The sequence below is a fragment of the Pyxicephalus adspersus genome, chromosome 2 (assembly GCF_032062135.1).
Source record: "Pyxicephalus adspersus chromosome 2, UCB_Pads_2.0, whole genome shotgun sequence".
Lineage (NCBI taxonomy): Eukaryota > Metazoa > Chordata > Amphibia > Anura > Pyxicephalidae > Pyxicephalus > Pyxicephalus adspersus.
The window spans coordinates 132,327,412-132,344,440 of NC_092859.1; the positions used below are offsets into that span (position 1 = coordinate 132,327,412).

The 17,029-nt window shown below is 39.1% G+C and overlaps 1 protein-coding gene across 1 annotated transcript in view; it reads left to right on the plus strand.

Annotated features, from left to right (window-relative positions):
• The first annotated feature begins 253 nt into the window (after positions 1-253).
• The window catches only part of PDE8A (phosphodiesterase 8A), a 111,840-nt gene continuing 95,064 nt past the window's right edge, over positions 254-17,029 (plus strand). The window contains exon 1 of the mRNA XM_072399107.1: positions 254-1,389. Within this exon, the coding sequence (XP_072255208.1) occupies positions 1,138-1,389 (252 nt within the window). The 5' untranslated portion in view covers positions 254-1,137. The remainder of the gene's footprint in view (positions 1,390-17,029) is intronic.

Genomic DNA, 17,029 nt, shown 5'->3' on the forward strand with positions numbered 1-17,029 from the left:
CAGCACACACTGGCACCAGGACCCATGCACCTGAATATTGTGCCCTATATATGTCAGCTGCTCAGTCAGGTTGCCCTGGCAGCACACACTGGCACTGAGAACCTTTCAAACTGCCCTCCGCGCCTTTATCCCGCCCATCCCAGCCGTCCGCCTCGCTGATTGGTCTCCCCTCATCTCATTTCCATTGACGTCAGCACAGGCTGGAGGTCACCCGTTTGTGGCGCTTTTATTGGCTGTGTGTGTGTGACAGCGGCGGTGAGGAGTTGTACGGGAGGCAGACAGGAGGGCAGGACGGCAGGCGGAGGGGAGAGAGGTGCAGTGACTGAGCTCACACACTGCGGCCAATGTAACAGCACCGGACCGCAGCTCCGAGGAACGCCATTTTAATTCATTGGGGTCCCCCTCCCCTCTCCTCCTCCTGGGCATCCTGTGCTACCCTCATACCTGGCGTGCCATTCCCCCGCGTTCCCATGGCACCGGTGTGAGAGCAGGCAGCGCGGCGGGGTATGTGTGTCCGGAGGTCTTTCCCTGCGGTTGTTCAGGGGGCGGAGAGGGGGAATCTTCGTGCAAATGTAAATAAGCCTCCTTCCTCCTCCTCCTCCTCTTCTGCTGCTGGAAGATGATGGTGATGAGGAGGAGTCCCAGGGTCCCCAGCAAGACTTGCTACTAACCCCCATCCCAGCCAGGACGATCAGTGCCTTGTCCAGCAGCAGCATCCACCTTACCGGGCTCCTACGTGCTGTAACCGGGAGAAGGCAGAGCAGGGCGTGGAGGGAGCTCGCTGCATCCCTGCCATTGGCGATCTTCTCCCATCCATTGATCGCTGGATACAATGTTGCCATGCTGATGCTGCACAGGAAAGTCAATGAGAGCAGAAGATGGAGCGAGTGGAATGTAAGCAGGCATCCTGATGTCCCCATCATCCATAGGGAGGATCAGCTCTATTCCTGAAGCCCTGGCACCTCTCTGGATTCTTCTCCATTGATCCCTTCTTTTTCCTCTTTATTTATGCTCAGGCATAGGGACATGCAGGAGAGTGGCAGCCACAGATTGCAGGCTGCAGCATACACAGCATTGATTGGCAGCAAAGACTGAAGGCTCCCAGTGGTTTGGATTTGGCTGAGGAGGTATCAAAGCATGGGCTGTGCTCCAAGCATTCACATCTCTGACAGCAGAGTGGTTTATCACAGTGGCAAAGAGTCTGAGGATTCCAACTCTCCGCACCAGACCAACGCACTGTCTCAGCAAACCAACTCAGTCCCTGGATTATTCATTAAATCCTCTAACACATCCACTTATAAGGTGAGGGCTAATTCCTCTAAGAAAGACAGGAGGGAGAACAGCCAGATCATGGAGGCAGAGATACACACCAGCAGATCCAGTGTAAAGGTAACAAGCAGGATGGTAACGTTCAGCAATGAACACCACCCCAGCAACCACCATAATAAGGGGCCTAGATTGCAGCGTAGGCCTTGCTAGGGTTAATACGCTGACAAGCGATCACCAAACTAGATCATCCGTAATCCAAGTCATTTAATTCCCATTTACCCTCCATCGGAGTTCTTCCCAAAGAGGCCATTTAAAGTGGTTAGTTTCAGGCCATTTCCTTATTTGTCAGCCTATTACTGCTAATGAGAGGCACATTCACTGCCATTGTTTACTAATAGGGTGTTTTCACCAGGGAGAGCACAGGAATACCCTGTGACCCGTCAAAAAAAGAACATTGGAACCTATACTTATCTTGGTTTTGTAATAAGCACAGGGCCTACCTCTCTATGTCCTTGACTGTAAGACATGTCAGTTTTTATATGGCTTATATTTGTGTCAATGATAAACGTCAGCGGGTAAATATTCATATTTGTATAGGTATTTTGTTGGCATCGTTTACTAATTGCTGAATGAAATATTTAACATTGGAAAGAAAAGCCGCTTGTCCGAGGCTGTCAGCCCGTTAGATGGATAGGGAACCAGGGAATTTGTAAAATATACTCCACGCAGACTGTCTCTTTCATTCTGGGTTTCAGCAAGAAGCTTATTCTGTGTCTATAGGGCCCACAGAGAAGTGTAGTCACCGGAGGATACAATCTCCAAATAGGAGGATCACATTCAGCCTCCAAAGATTTCATTTCAGCTCTCAAAACTTTCACAAGCTGATTCACTCCTATAGCACTGGGCTACTATCTGTGGCAACAAACACAGCCACTTACTAGGAATTATTATTATTAATAAACAGGATTTATATAGCGCCAACATATTACGTAGCGCTGTACATTAAATATGGTTTGCAAATGACAGACAGATACAGACAGTGACATAGGAGGAGGAGAGGACCCTGCCCAGAAGAGCTTACAGTCTAGGAGGTGGGGGAAGTGACACACAATAGATACATTCCTAATAGAAAATATTGTTTGGAGCCATAAACAAAATTTAAAAAATTTATTTTTGCATTTTCAAAATATGAGCCCCCAAACTTGTTCCTTTTGGGGAGAATACAGAGTAGGTAAATCCCTTGTAAGATTAATGCTATCTGTGTCTTATTTAAACTATTTCCCTTTACTTCCTGTCCTGTAGACACAACAGGAAGTGAGAGGAAGTCAGTCCAAAGGAGGGTAGATCCCCTCTTGTCATAGAACAAATCCCCCATTTGAAGGGGTTTCACCTCTATTGTAGTTAGGTGACAACTCACAAATTTTGATTTCCTGGCACGTTCTGCCCCAGAGCAAGATGTCACCAGGACTGATTGAAAGGGTAAATTTACCCAATGGGCAGACAGTAATACAAACTAAGAGAGTTTCTAACATGTTCTTTTTGGATACACTTTATTAAAATGTACGGTTTAGTAAAATGTGGGGTAAGAAATCCTGAGTAGACTTATGAGTTCTTCGCTCTGATTGGCTGGTAATGCTGACAACTCTCAATGACCTGTTTTCATTTATTAGTGCATTATCATATTTACATTTATAGGCTTTGTATTGAATAGAACTTATTTAGGTATTGAGAGTGAAAATAATTGCAATGGACAGCTTTTTTTTATTTGGGCCTGGGTATATATATATATATATATATAATGTGTGTTGTTTTTTTTTTTTTTAGTTTTTACCACTATGCTTGTATGTTTTTTTCGTTTAAATGAGTGCCAAACTTGACCCAGATAGTTTAAAGTAATATATATTACACAGGGAAATGGGGATTTTGCACAGTGAAGTATGGATGATTCTAATGGTATAGATCAGTGTTTCCTGACCCTTATAACATGGGGGAACCCTGGAATAACTTTCAAGTTATAACTTTCAACCCCCGTTCATTCTTTATTGGGGTGTTGCAGGTAAAAGCTACATGTAGTGTCTCCCCTGAGGCAGCGGTTCACTGGCCTTAGGAAGCCGTATTCATTGGTGCTCATAGGATGGGGTTTTTGGCATTTTCAGGCACTCATCGTTTGTCATGTTATAATCTCAGTTGGTGGAATGACCCCCTGTATCTATTATCACTATAGACAAATGCCATCGTGGTTTTATATGGTTGATTGCATGTGGGTGAGAAACTTTAATCTTATTCACATCACAACCATTTGTGTTGTCCATAGATTTATATGACAATGAGCCCCAGGGTTCATCTTTGCCAGGGTGCTATTTAGATTGATGAAAGGTAAGTGTAGACATGTGATGATGCTTTTTGTGTTTTTTTTCAATTATTATTGAAGGATCGTTTGACAATAGGGATTCATAGGACTTTGTCTCCCATGGTTCTAAGAAACAACCCATAATTGTAGCGCAAATGACCAAGAAATTGCTTCTTTGCAGTTATTTTAGTCTGGCTGGCTAAGTACCTTATTAGCTACACAATTCTGGTTTATAAGCTTCAGCATTAGTGGAATTCCAGGTAAAGTTCCTGTACTCCACTCATACAAATTGGAGCTTCTGTTCTCCTTATCAAACACAGAAAGGGACTATTTATAAATGCATTCTCTGTTTTATAGTGGCTGGAAAGACAGGTTTACTGGTTGTTGGAGAAGCTGGGGAGGCATAGAAATTTCTAATAATTATTTAAATAATAATTTAAATAATTATTTAAAAGTTTACAATGTGTCAATACTGTTCTGATTTTTTTAGGCATTACGGGTGTTATGCCACAGAGCTGGGCTTGGATAATGGTATGGTGCAATGGGTTGTTGTATGAAGTAATGCAATGTTTCCAAATTATATTACGTATTTCTCTGCTTTTACAACTTCTCACGTTATATGGGACACAGCAACAGGTTGGGGATGGCTTTGACAGCCTAGGGTAAGTTATTATTTTTAATATTAAATAAATATTAATAATAATAAGCAGTATTTATTTAGCACCAACAAATTACACAGCACTGTACATTAAATAGGTGTTGCAAATGACAGACAAATACAGAGAGACACAGGAGGAGGATCCTGCCCAAAAGAGCTTACAATCTAAGAGGTGTAGGGGAAAGTGGCAGACAATAGAAGGGCATATCAATATGTTTAAAATGTGGTATTCCATAGACAGCAATTACATAAATATATGAACATTTAAAATAACAGCAGCTGCTTTATTGTTTTAAGATTAGCATTGGGGCATTGTGCTGCAGCCACCTTATTTCCCTATTTTGTTTCTGTTTGTTGCGTGTGGTATGCTCATGACAAATGTTAAGGTGCATTGTGCAATTTTGAATTTTTCACATTCATTGCGGGAGCAAAGAAAAAGCTCCTAGGTAAGCCAGCTCTAAGTTTAAAGGAAAAGGAAACTTTATACCAGCCAATATATATAAAGCAGTCAATGGCTACAAGCCATGCTTTTTTTTTTAGCAAACTTTGTAAATACCTTCTGTTTTAGTTTTTGAGGTCACGTGCCTGCTGATACTTTGCTAGAGCTCTTTCCTTGTCAGGACAGTATTTGGGTTCTATTACTTCTCTCTGACACTGCCCATCTGCCTTACTAAAATAGTTCCATTGGGGAACAAGGAGACGGTAAACCTGGAAGTTACACTGTTAGTGAGTTCAATAGAAATAATCCAGATGTAATCTGGAAAATGGCAGTGCTTATAATCTTCAAGACCTGCTTCTTAAGGTACAACTAAAGGCTAAAAGAGTTCCAAATCCAGTTATTATATGGAGCACAACCCTTTTATTTCCTTCCCTGACTGAGCCAAATCCTCCTTTATGTGAGTCTCACACACTCCCCTTCCCAGACACTGCAGATCACAATGGGAGGGTTTCCGTGGCAGAGGCAGAGCTGTCACTCAGACAGAAGTGGGTGTGACTGGGTGTGGTCAAGTTCTAATTGACAAGTGACAAAGCTGATAGCCACATCCACTACATTATATTCCTATCCCAATGTAGTATAAGCAGGCAAAGCTTACATTAGAGCATTTTTTCAACCAGGGTTCTTCCAGAGGTTGCTGGGGGTTCCTTTACACAATGAGCAATTTGTACATCTCAGGTCAGTTTGTCTGACACCAATAATCTTTTTGTCTATCTGTATGGTGGGATTCTTCCCATTGGCCAGAAATGTAGGACACTAATGTGCTGTGAGTTTTGGATATTATTATTATTATTGTCAGGGGTTCCCTAAAACCTGAAAGTTATTTCCAGGGTTCCCTAATGTTACATAGATTGTGAAAGGCTGCATTAGAAAGGCCACTCTGCTTTATACCCAGAAAAAATGCAGGATTGTTGCCCCTCCATCACAAAATCTTCAGTAGGTATTTGTGGGACTCTGCATGGGGCATACTTTTTCCCAAGAGATTATCATTCTACTCTTAACTGATAAAAAAAACTGATAAAAAAGCAAAGTTCTTCTTAGTATTTTGTTCGTATTGATGGTCCTCAGCTTCTACGCGGCCAAGTTATCAGGAACACTGAATAACCTGTCAAGTTTATGTTGCGTGTTTTACAGATTAGTCAGTGCATAGCAATTAACCAAATTCAGCAAATGACAACAAACAGAGCTCCGGTTACTTCAGGTTACTAAACTATTGTTTTCTACACTTATTATTATGTTTGCCCTCGTAACATTGTGTAGGGACTCCTTGTTAGGTGAATGTCCACATAGCTTGGTAAATATGGGCAGTTAGGCAGCACAGTGGCTCAATGGTTAGCACTCTGGCCTTTGCAGCGCTAGGCCCCAGGTTCGTATCTCAGGCAGGACACTATCTGCATGGAGTTTGCAGGTTCTCCCCATGTTTGCGTGGGACTTCTCTGGGTTCTCCAGTTTCCTCCCACATTCCAAAAACATTCAGTTAGGTTAATTGGCTTCCACCCCAAAACTGACCTCAGACTGTGGTAATGACATATGACTGAGGTAGGGACATTAGATTTTGAGCCTGTTTGAGAGACAGCTAGCGACATGACTATGGACTTTGTAAGCAGTGCGTAATATGTCGGCGCTATATAAGTACTGCATAATAATAATGTCTATTGGAAAATAAAAAACAGGATTTTTGCTTGCATTAGATGGCATGATTTACTTTGCTTCTTTGGTAAATCAGTTCCAATGATGGCTACACTCGCTGGGTTGTTTCCCTGTAGTTGTCTTGGCTTCTCTGTTTTCTAGCTAAATTAAAATATTGGCTTCATTATTATAACTATTATTAATAAACAGGATTTATATAGCGCCAACATATTATGCAGCACTGTACATTAAATAGGGACTTCTTGTTTATAATGTGCATTGCATCCATTAGACATTGCAGTTTTTTTTATGTATTAGATATTTACATTTTAAACAGTTACTACGTCCATGTTAAGACATTGATTGAAGACCATAGAAAATAAGCAGTGCTCTGCACGTTATCAATTATTGTGTCTCATTGGCCTTGATTTGTTCCACAACAAAATGTCTTTATGGTTCCTGGAATGTGAAATATTCTCACATTCATCCTTACTTTGAGAGCCTACATGAACAAAAAGCACGTCTACAGATCTACAGGAATACAAAACAGAATAAAAAGAACTATTAGGCTAAATGTAATGTCTGTATGTGTCATGTATACTTTGTAACATATATAAATATTAGGAACACTTTGGGAATTGTTTTTAGTATTGCATGGTAAATATCAGTCTTTGATTCATTTATAATAGTATGACTCCAACAACCATAGTCCTAAGGGCATATTACCACTATAGCTGTGCGCTGCAAGATGCAATGGGTCTAATTTATTAAAGCTTCCCAAGACTGGAGAACATAGGGGATGGGAGAACCTGTGTCATCCAGCAAAACTTGAACTGGGTGACCCAGTGTGATGCTGTTCCCAATGAAACCCTTTCACTTAAATTAGCTCCCCATTGCATTACAAAACACAGAAAAATGTTGTGAAGTCTATGAAACTTTACTGCACAGCAATGCAGAACAGTGCTTTGTTGTATATTGCGCGGATAAGACGCATTTGGAGTACCATTTAAAAAATGCAGCAGACAAACCCATGTTATTGTGTGTCAATGAGTGTTACCCTAAATTGCTGTTTTTAATATGAGTTTGGTATATTAGTAATGTAGTAATTCATAGCAACCCATCACAATTTACCAATTGCAGAAACCAGGCCTAAACAAAATACAAAATAAAATACTGGCACTATAAAGGTACTTTGTTGTTAAACAAATCCAAGCCATTGAGGCTCAATAATTGATTACATTTTGTTTAATCTAATTTTAATACTGTTATATTCCTAGAAAAGGACTGACATACATAAAACAAGTTAAAAAAGGGCACATAGAGAAAGGTTTCTATTCATTTGGTTTATGAAAATTAATGCAGCATAGACATGGACATTGAGAGGGAATCTGGCAGCAAACATAGACTCTGGAATACACTTCACATAAATCATTTTTTCACATAAAATGCAGTTATCAATGCCCATGTAGGACAGGTGAGTTCTGGTGATGCCCGTGTGCAGAGGTGGCACTTGTCAGTTTGTGTTAGGAACTTTTTATTGAGGGCTTGTTCACAGTGACTGTTGGTAAAGTGTGCTGTAAATGCTTCACAACTGCACATAGACTTAGCTTCCTTCAACTGTGCTGACATTGGGCCATAGCGGCGGACAGACCCAGGCATATTATCCGGCAGCGAGTTGAATATCGTAACCATATATAAATACTGACAGTTGACAGAAATCTGTTAGTTTTAAATATATTAATAAATATCAGTGTTTGACTCCTGTTTAAGAGTTTGAACCCAACACACATAATCCCAAGGCGTATTCACGTTACAGTTGTACTCTGCAATTCTTAGAATGCAGTTGGCCTGATTTAATAAAGCTCTCCAAGGCTGGAGAAGAGATACACTTTCATCAGTGAAGCTGGGTGATCCAGCAGATATGGAATGGATTTCCTAAAAGTCATTTGCCATTTGCTAGCAAATGTTTTGAATCCTGGACCAGATCCATTCCATGTTTGTTGGATTACCTAGGTTCACTGATGAAAGTGTATCTACACCAGCCTTGGAGAGCTTTAAAAAATTAGGCCCAGTGTGTTGCTGTTTCTAATGTGTGTTCATGATAACACACAGAAAAAACATGCATGCCATCTATAAATAAAAAACTGGATGTATGTATGTTCCACCATCACTCGAAAACGCATGGAGACATTTCAACCAAACTTGCCATACATACGACTGAGACTCATGTGAGTGTACCAGTCATCTTTGTACAGTGCTGTGCTATATGTCAGAGCTATATTTGGATGTTTGTATGTCATCACTAGGAATTGCATGGAGACATTTTAACTAAACTTGCTATGTTCCACCATCACTTGGAAACGCATTGACACACTTCAACCAAACTTGCTGGACATAGGTACAGCACTGTGGTATATCTGGGAGGTATATAAATGTATAATAATAGTGTGTGACTGTTAGGGGATATTAGAGTGTCAGCTCCTCTGTACAGAAACTGATGAGTGTAACTCAGTGTTTCATTGTACAGCACTACAATGCCGGGTTATCAGCTAGTGGTCTATAGAAACACAGTGGACAGCAATGACATGTAGGTAATGGGCTGCCATGCATTGCACTGCAATGTACTGGTATGGTGCCTTGGTGGTGTCACTAAAAAATTGGCAACGCAGCGCACCAGTCCGTGTGTTATTGGGCATTGCCCTAAATTGCTGTATTTATTATGAGTTTACTATATTTGTAAATGTAGTAATTCATATCAACCTATCACAATTTACCAATTTTAGAAAACAGGTCGATAAATAATAGATACTGGCACCATAAAAATACTTTGTTTTAAACAAATTAAAGCCATTGGGAAAATATTTGATTATATGTTTAGTCCTATTTTATAATATTCTTGTCCTAAAAAAGAACTGGACTACATAAAACAAGATAAAAAGGCATATAAAGAACTTTGTCGTCAAAGGTTTTCATTCATCTGGCATGCAAGCTTCACCTAAAGCCATTCTTCTGTGGTCTGCCAGTATTGTTATTTCACAGAAAATGCATAGAGCTGTTATATCTACCTGTGTAGGACAGGTGCGATCAGGTGGTGACCATGCAGAGTCAACGCTTGTTGTCTGTTACTTTTAGACCTTATATAACGAGGAATTGTTCACACTGACCATTGCAAGGTTGTGCTGTAAATGCTTTACAATTGCATGTAGATGTAGCTTCCTTCCATGACGTTGATATTGGTCCAGAGTGGTTGACAGGCTGCTGGCAGACACTGGCATTTGTTCAGGCAGTGAGTCAAATGGACAACAAAAAGGCAGATGCTGCGAGTACCATCTGAGAATGTGGAATTTACCGGGAATACCCGAAGGATCTACCAAGAACTCCTGTCATCCGCTGCTATTAATGATAAAAAGAAGTTGTGGTAAATCAGCAGTTGGCAGATAATACAATCATCCTGTTACTGCTGCTAAACCATCTATATGAAGAAGTCTTAAGTGTGACCTGAGATTTCCAACCTATCAAATTGTTGTTTTTTTTTGGCAGTAATCCCGTTTTGGGATGTACTGGTATTAGTGTGGAATGTTGAAATATTTTATATACGTTTTGCATACGTTGCCACAAATATGTCCACAGGCAGTTATGAATTGCATAACACAGGACTTTCATATTGAGTCAGACACAGGTGATATACATCCTTTATTATATGTGCTATATTGTAGCATGAGCAGCAGCCATACAGAACACACAGTGCTCATATTTATTTATTTATGCACCAGTTTTAGTACTTTCTTTAAGCAGACCTAAAAGAGAAAACCATCAGAAGGTACCAAATTTTGACAAATGAGATATGCAATGTCTCGTCAAAAAATCTAACTCCCTGGCTCCTGGTGGCTTTTTGTTTCAGCTGTAAACTACACGGCACATAATGCTGCAGGGTAAATAAGTGCCATAAATGTCTATCCTGTGCACTACCCACCAGTGAGTTTAGTTCTGCTTTGGGCAAAAAAATAAGGACAACAACAAGAACTTTGACAGATGCCATGGCACACAACTTAGTTAGGTGGAGATATTTGGCTCAATGAATCCTTTAGGTTTCAGGCAACAAGGACCCAGGACTTCTCAGCGGGAATCAATTGCCTTTATTTAATGCTTGTGTCCCTTGGGCTTTATGGCCAAGACTGGGCAAAACCAGGAGGCAGCTAAAGATTGAATGTAAAAATATCTTCTGAAGCCTAACTAATGAGGAGCGTTCAAAAGGGATAATTATTTGTTTTTGGAAAAATTTTCACAAAACTGCAAAATATTTGGTGAATTGCTATGCAGTCTATGGTCAACAACTTTGGAGAAAACTGCAAAACCTTTGAATAATTTGTTCCCACCACAATTGCAGGGGGTAGGGGGTTAGAGGGGTAGTGTTAGGCTATCTGGGGGGGACCTTTTCTAAAAAGGGCTTACAGATTCCACCCCTGCACTCTCCTACAACTGTTTGAGGAACAGGTTGTGGGAATAAGGCTCTGTTCCTCAACATGTTATGGGAACACAGGGGTCTGGTATGTCCAGGAGGGAAGGTGCTATACATGCACTGCACTCTGTTCATCTTTCCCAACAGCTGGGTTCAGTGCCTGGAGAACGTCCTGGTTATGATATAGACAGGGGTCTCACACCAATATTTTATTGAAAAAAAATACATACTGATTTATTACCTTGTAAGCATTTTAGTTGAATATTATCTTGGTACAAATGCTTTCCTCAGCTGTTGACAGCAACTGTAACCATACTATACAGTTTGTCCAGAGGGAATTGTGAATGAATTAATTAGCGTACCTACATTCAACATTTTCACTTTACATAAAAGTATAGACAACCCTTATATGTAAAAGGAAAATGTTATTTATTTTTTTTAAGTGAAAATCCCTTTTTTTTTAATGGGAGCGCAGAGCCTCTCAGGATACCTACGTCACCCATCCTGGGAGGCTGTGGGTGCTTCTTCTGCGCATTCCAGAGATCTCTGACATGCATAGAAGGGGCATTTTTTTCATTATGCACAGTGCCAGATCAGGTGACATGCCACCGTGGAAGAAGAAGGAAGGGAAAAATGAAGATGGCGGCACCCGGCGCTCCCTCAGCGCCGGGATAAGGAGGAATTTCAAGACAGCACAGGACTGGATTTTGAAAAGGACCAGCACCATCGAGGGACCTGCGGAATGAAAGGTAAGTGTAATGTTTTGGTTTTCAGTTTAGTTCCGCTTTAACTCTAAAGGAATATTGCCTAAAAAATAGGGACAAAAACCTATTGTTGATTAAGGCATTAAGATGCTGCTAATGAGCTGTTGCAGAATTACCACCATCAGCAATAAAAGTACATTTGCTTTTTAACCTAAATTTTAGGCAAAAGACACTTGTGACACGTTCCCACCATTCCCTGCATCCTACTCTAACAGTTTTGGTGACAACATTATGGGGTTTTGCAATTCAATTGGGGACAACTTTAAACTGTGTTTTCACTACTGATACTTCAACTTTGATTCATGGAAAAGCATGTTTTTTTCTTTTGGAACATGTTCCCACAGGCCACCTAGCCATAGACTTTGATGCATTTTTCTGCATTTGTTTAATATTCGCAAAAAATGTTGCTACATGTGAAAATATGATTTTTTTTGCTGTTACTACCACTTTGTGAAGAATTCCTGATTGTTGCATGTGTTCAGTAATGTGTGTGTGTGTGTGTATATTGTTCTTCTTTTTACCCAAATAATATCCTGCCTGCTTTTCTGCATAAACAACCCCGTTCTGTGGGAAGTTTGTTGGCTGCTGAGCTCATCTGAAAGTGCTTCTTGCCAGGCAGTGCTTTCGATTTAATGACCTCAGTACTTTCTTAGTGTCTGACTCAGAATACTGAGCGGACGTTCTCGCTTTGCTTTGACATTATTTGCTGCACTCTTGAGTTAGATCGCTGATTAAAAACAGTGGAGCCAGTGACAGCCAGACAAAAAGCATTTTATAGTTCTGTACAAAGCATTCATGATTTACACCTGTCCTTCTTACAACAGTTACAGGGCAGTCTACAATCAGGATTTCTGATTTGTTCTCCTATCATCAGTATATCAGGACTGCTGAGATTTACTCAGCATTACTCAGATTTACTTTATGTTAAAGAAAGTTTTGCATTTGGTCAGTCAAGTTCTGCAAACCTTAAATCCATTTCAACCAATCAGATTTATTTTAATTTGGTCAGGTTGATGCAAGATTTTTTTTAACTGGTCCTTCCTCATTGCAATAAAACAATTGTTAAGTCCAAGCTATAGAGACAAAATATTTGAATATATTACATAGTATAATCTTATTTATTACTGTTCTATTCTTGGGAAAAAACTGGAACACATAAAACAAGTTAAACAAGGGGACATAGAGAATTCCTTCAAAGGTTTTCTATGCATTGGGTTGTTAAAAAGCAGCAAAATTGGACATAGAGAGGGAATCTGGCAGCCAACGTAGACTCTGTAATACACCACGTAAATCAATATTTCACAGAAAATGCATGAAACAGTTATCAATGCTTGTCAGCAGTTATCAATGCTTGTCAGCAGCTATCGGAGCTTGTTCACAGTGACTGTAAATACTTCACAGGCAGCTGACAGACACAGGCGTTTGTGTTCCGGCAGTGGGCTGAATATTGCAATTGTATATAAATATTGAGAGCAGTTTTTCAAAGGTTTTGCACTAAAGTGAACTTGGAAAGTCACCTTAGCATGCCTAAATATCAGACGTTGTCTGTTTCAACCTGTCAGTTTTTTTTTTAATTTGGTCAGGTTAATGATGCGTAGTGAAGGGAAAGGGGGTGATTGATTTTACCAAAAGGGAAATATAAAGCACAGTGAGAGAGAAAGCATGCTTTTACTGGCAATTCTGTTAGAAAAATAAAATTTATTTACACAATATTTGAATCCTATTTCTAACATAGATCAACTATACTAATATACGGTTTGAGGTTAAACAAACTGTACAGATAGATGGATTGAAACCAAAAAGTCAGAATATTTATCTCAGGGTACCAACGCGTTTCGCCTCTTGACTTCCTCAGGGGACTGAGACCAAAAGTATGTCTGAATGAAAAGATAAAATAAACTATTATCATATATATACATATTGATGAAGAAAGGGCGAAATTATATAAATGTATGTGTACACATACATACACATACATACACATACATACTTCTACATTAACAAAATTAAATATAATAAGGCTTCAATATTAGTTGGAAAGCGTTTACTTACATTTAACATTCAGTTGTACAAATTAATGGGGGACAGCTGGATCAAAGCATACCTAGGTTCTCAAACACATATGTTCACTGGAAACACAAATCAGATAGTGATTATATTATGCCAATATTGCTTGTTTTTTAATGTGTTAATATTCAGGTTATATATTTCATAGTTGCTAACCATATTATAAAAGGTGGCTGTTACTAAAAGAAATTATTTGAAAATAGATGTGCATATTCTGGACAGATAAATTAGTTATTATTTGTCTGTATATATGTATCATTGTTTCTAGTTTGTATGAAAAGTCAGGTTGGTCAGGTTAATGCAAGATTTTTTTTTGCTGTAATGTGTGATCATGTATAGATGTATGCGCATTGCCAGCCATTCTGAATGACAACTCAATGCACATATAAAGTAAAAAATGCACCATCACAATGGACAGAAGTAAAAATTCTGTCCCTTGTCAGATACATTACAGTTGCTTTTAACATGTACCTCTTAGATTGTAAGCTCTTCTGGACAGGGTCCTCTCCTCCTCCTGTGTTACTGTCTGTATCTGTCTGCTCATTTGCAACCCCTATTCCAGTGGTCCCCAACCCGGTGCCGGTCTGTGGCTGGTGAGTTGGGGGCCGCAATTGGCAGGAGGCAGAAGTGCCGGCAGCGGTAGCGCCTCCTTACAATGCTCTAAAGCTAGTGACAGTGTGACAGTAGGAGCGCAATGAGCGGAAGCACGGGCGTCCCTCCTCACTCTGCTTACACAGGAGCTGCTGAGAATGGCAGAGCAATGTATGTAAGACTTACACTTCTTTGGAGCTATAAAAATACTGTTTAATAATAATAATAATCATAATATTAATATTAACAACAACATGCAGTCACTAGGAGTGGGCTATTTTAACGCAAGAAACAAGTGTCATTGGGCCCCAAATCTGGTTAAAATCTCAGAATGCATTGCAAATATTGTGGAAGTTAAGTTTCCAGATTTCAAATAAAGTAGAGGACCTGGGGGTTTCAGGTGTGAATTCCTATTTGCAGTTATTTAAAAAACAGAATCCCAGCTAACAATTACCTATTTTTTTTTAGCTGACAGAGAAGGGCAAAGTCCACAAAAAAGCAAACATTTATGCCAGCATTTAAAGCTGTAAATATATTTACATAGATTTGTTACTGTACAATAGAATAAATTAGCATTCAGTCTAATAAGTCAATGGGAATCTGTTATGTTTTTGAAACATTTGTGGCAGCATGCATTATACACTATACAGGTATGCCTATTTACTAAATAGATTTCATATTTACCAGAATGGGTATGTATAACAACAGCAGCATTAAATCTAGTAATATAGTACAAACTAGTCCTGTATTTGTTCCCTGCTGAGTGTAGGCTCACTGTTCATGCTAACATCTGCAAACCAATGCAAGCTTGCATTAAAAGGGTTGCCAAAAGGGTGTTTGTATACTCTTTTATTCTCTGTAATATATAATAAACTACAAAACTTTTCTTAAAGGTAGCTCGAACCCCAACTTTACTGGTAGGTTAGAAATATCCATAGGTTTAACTTTACCAATGTATTTCTTGGAATTTTTTTCTTTTTGTTTTATGTGTTTTTGCACTTTACAATTATTTTTTCTGGTTAAGTTCTACAGCTAAACATTTTTTGTTCTTGTTTTGTTAGTTAGGGATAAAGTGGGGAAAATGTAGAACTTTTGTCATGTTTTTATTGCCATCTGTGTCCCCTTTGGGCGCTCCCTATACTTCTTGTATCTAATAGATTACAATAAACAATACAACCTGACACAGTTTTAGATCCCCCTGTCCAAAACAAAAACATTTGTCTAGTTCTACTTTAAAATAGGTTTTGTAATGCATTGCTATGGTCCTTGCTGTGGTCAAACCACAAGGTAGGAAAGGGTACATACCGGTATCTTCTTTTATTGCAGAACCACTGAGCTCATACTCGCTACACTTTGTAGACAATGTCAGCGGTCTATTTTTTCACTTGTCAGATAACATATACTATGTGTGTATACATACACACACGTGCACACACAATATTATATACATTCACACATTTCTGCAGCCTCACCGGTGTGGTAGAGGTAACACTTGCAGAAGGAGCGTGACTCATGCAGCTTTTTATAAGGGCACTGTCTTTCACAGCTGACTGATGAAATTAGAAAAGGACATGAAAAACATGTCATTCTAGTAGAGTGGCTTTATGCGGAAGTTGCAACATAATTGTTTTCCTAAAACCAGAAACATAACAGCAGTTGGTTTTGTTTTGAGACAAAGGAAAGTATACATTTTTAAGACAAGACTTCTGTAGTTTTAGGCTTCAGAATATCAAAAGTCACACATCCATGAAAAAAAGCCCATTTCAGTAAATTTTTTACATCACATTTTGTAGTATTGAATCCAATCTCCACTAAATTCTAGATATGTGTAAAAGACACTAATGAATGCCGATCTGTAATTATAAATACATTATTTATTGGATTTGTTAAATGTAAGCAATTTGTGTATTTGAATTTTGGAATTGCAGTCCCTGCACAGCCTGGAAAGCAGAGCTCAGAGAAGGGAGAGAAGCAGCAAAAGGAGCCGGTCAGGTGTGTTGCAGCACAAAGACCCATTTGTGTGAGAGTAGAGAATAGCGTGACAGAGAGACGAGCTGCTAGGACTTTTATTGTCAAGTCTTACCAGAAATCACTTCACCTATTGTAAAGTATTCCTACTTCCTGCTTTTTATTCTAGTGATGTACTATGGCCCTGATTTATGAAAGCTCTCCAAGGCTAGAGAGATTATATTTTCAGAAGTGAACTGGGTGATCCAGAAAACATGGAATGGATTTTTAAAAATCATTTGCTATTTGCTAGCCGCCCTAGCGTTCTAATTCTGTCATTTTTTGATGCAAAAAGTGATCCTATTTTTTTTGCGTAGAAATTTTTGTTTATATTGTGGGCCTGTAATTCTTAGGATTAACTCCCGGGTACAATAATTATATTTATTTAATATAATCATAAATTATAATTATAATACATAATTATAAAAAATAATGAAATAATAGACCACAACAGTGTAATTTATCAAAAAAAAAATTTTTTATCAAAAAATTCTAACTGAAATTTTCCAAACAAGGGTGCAATATTATTGATAAATAAGAAGATAAATTAAATGCAGATTTTAGAAAAAAAAAATATTTACATTTTTAGTAGACATCCCGGGTGTGGTAGATTTTAAAGCAGGGTGCTGCACAAAGTCCAACATCACAGTCAGGACAGTAGAACCTGGTTTCTTTGCGTTTCTTCCTTCCTCTGTCATCGGTCTTTGAGCAGCAAACCACGCACATCCTTGTAGGTGCG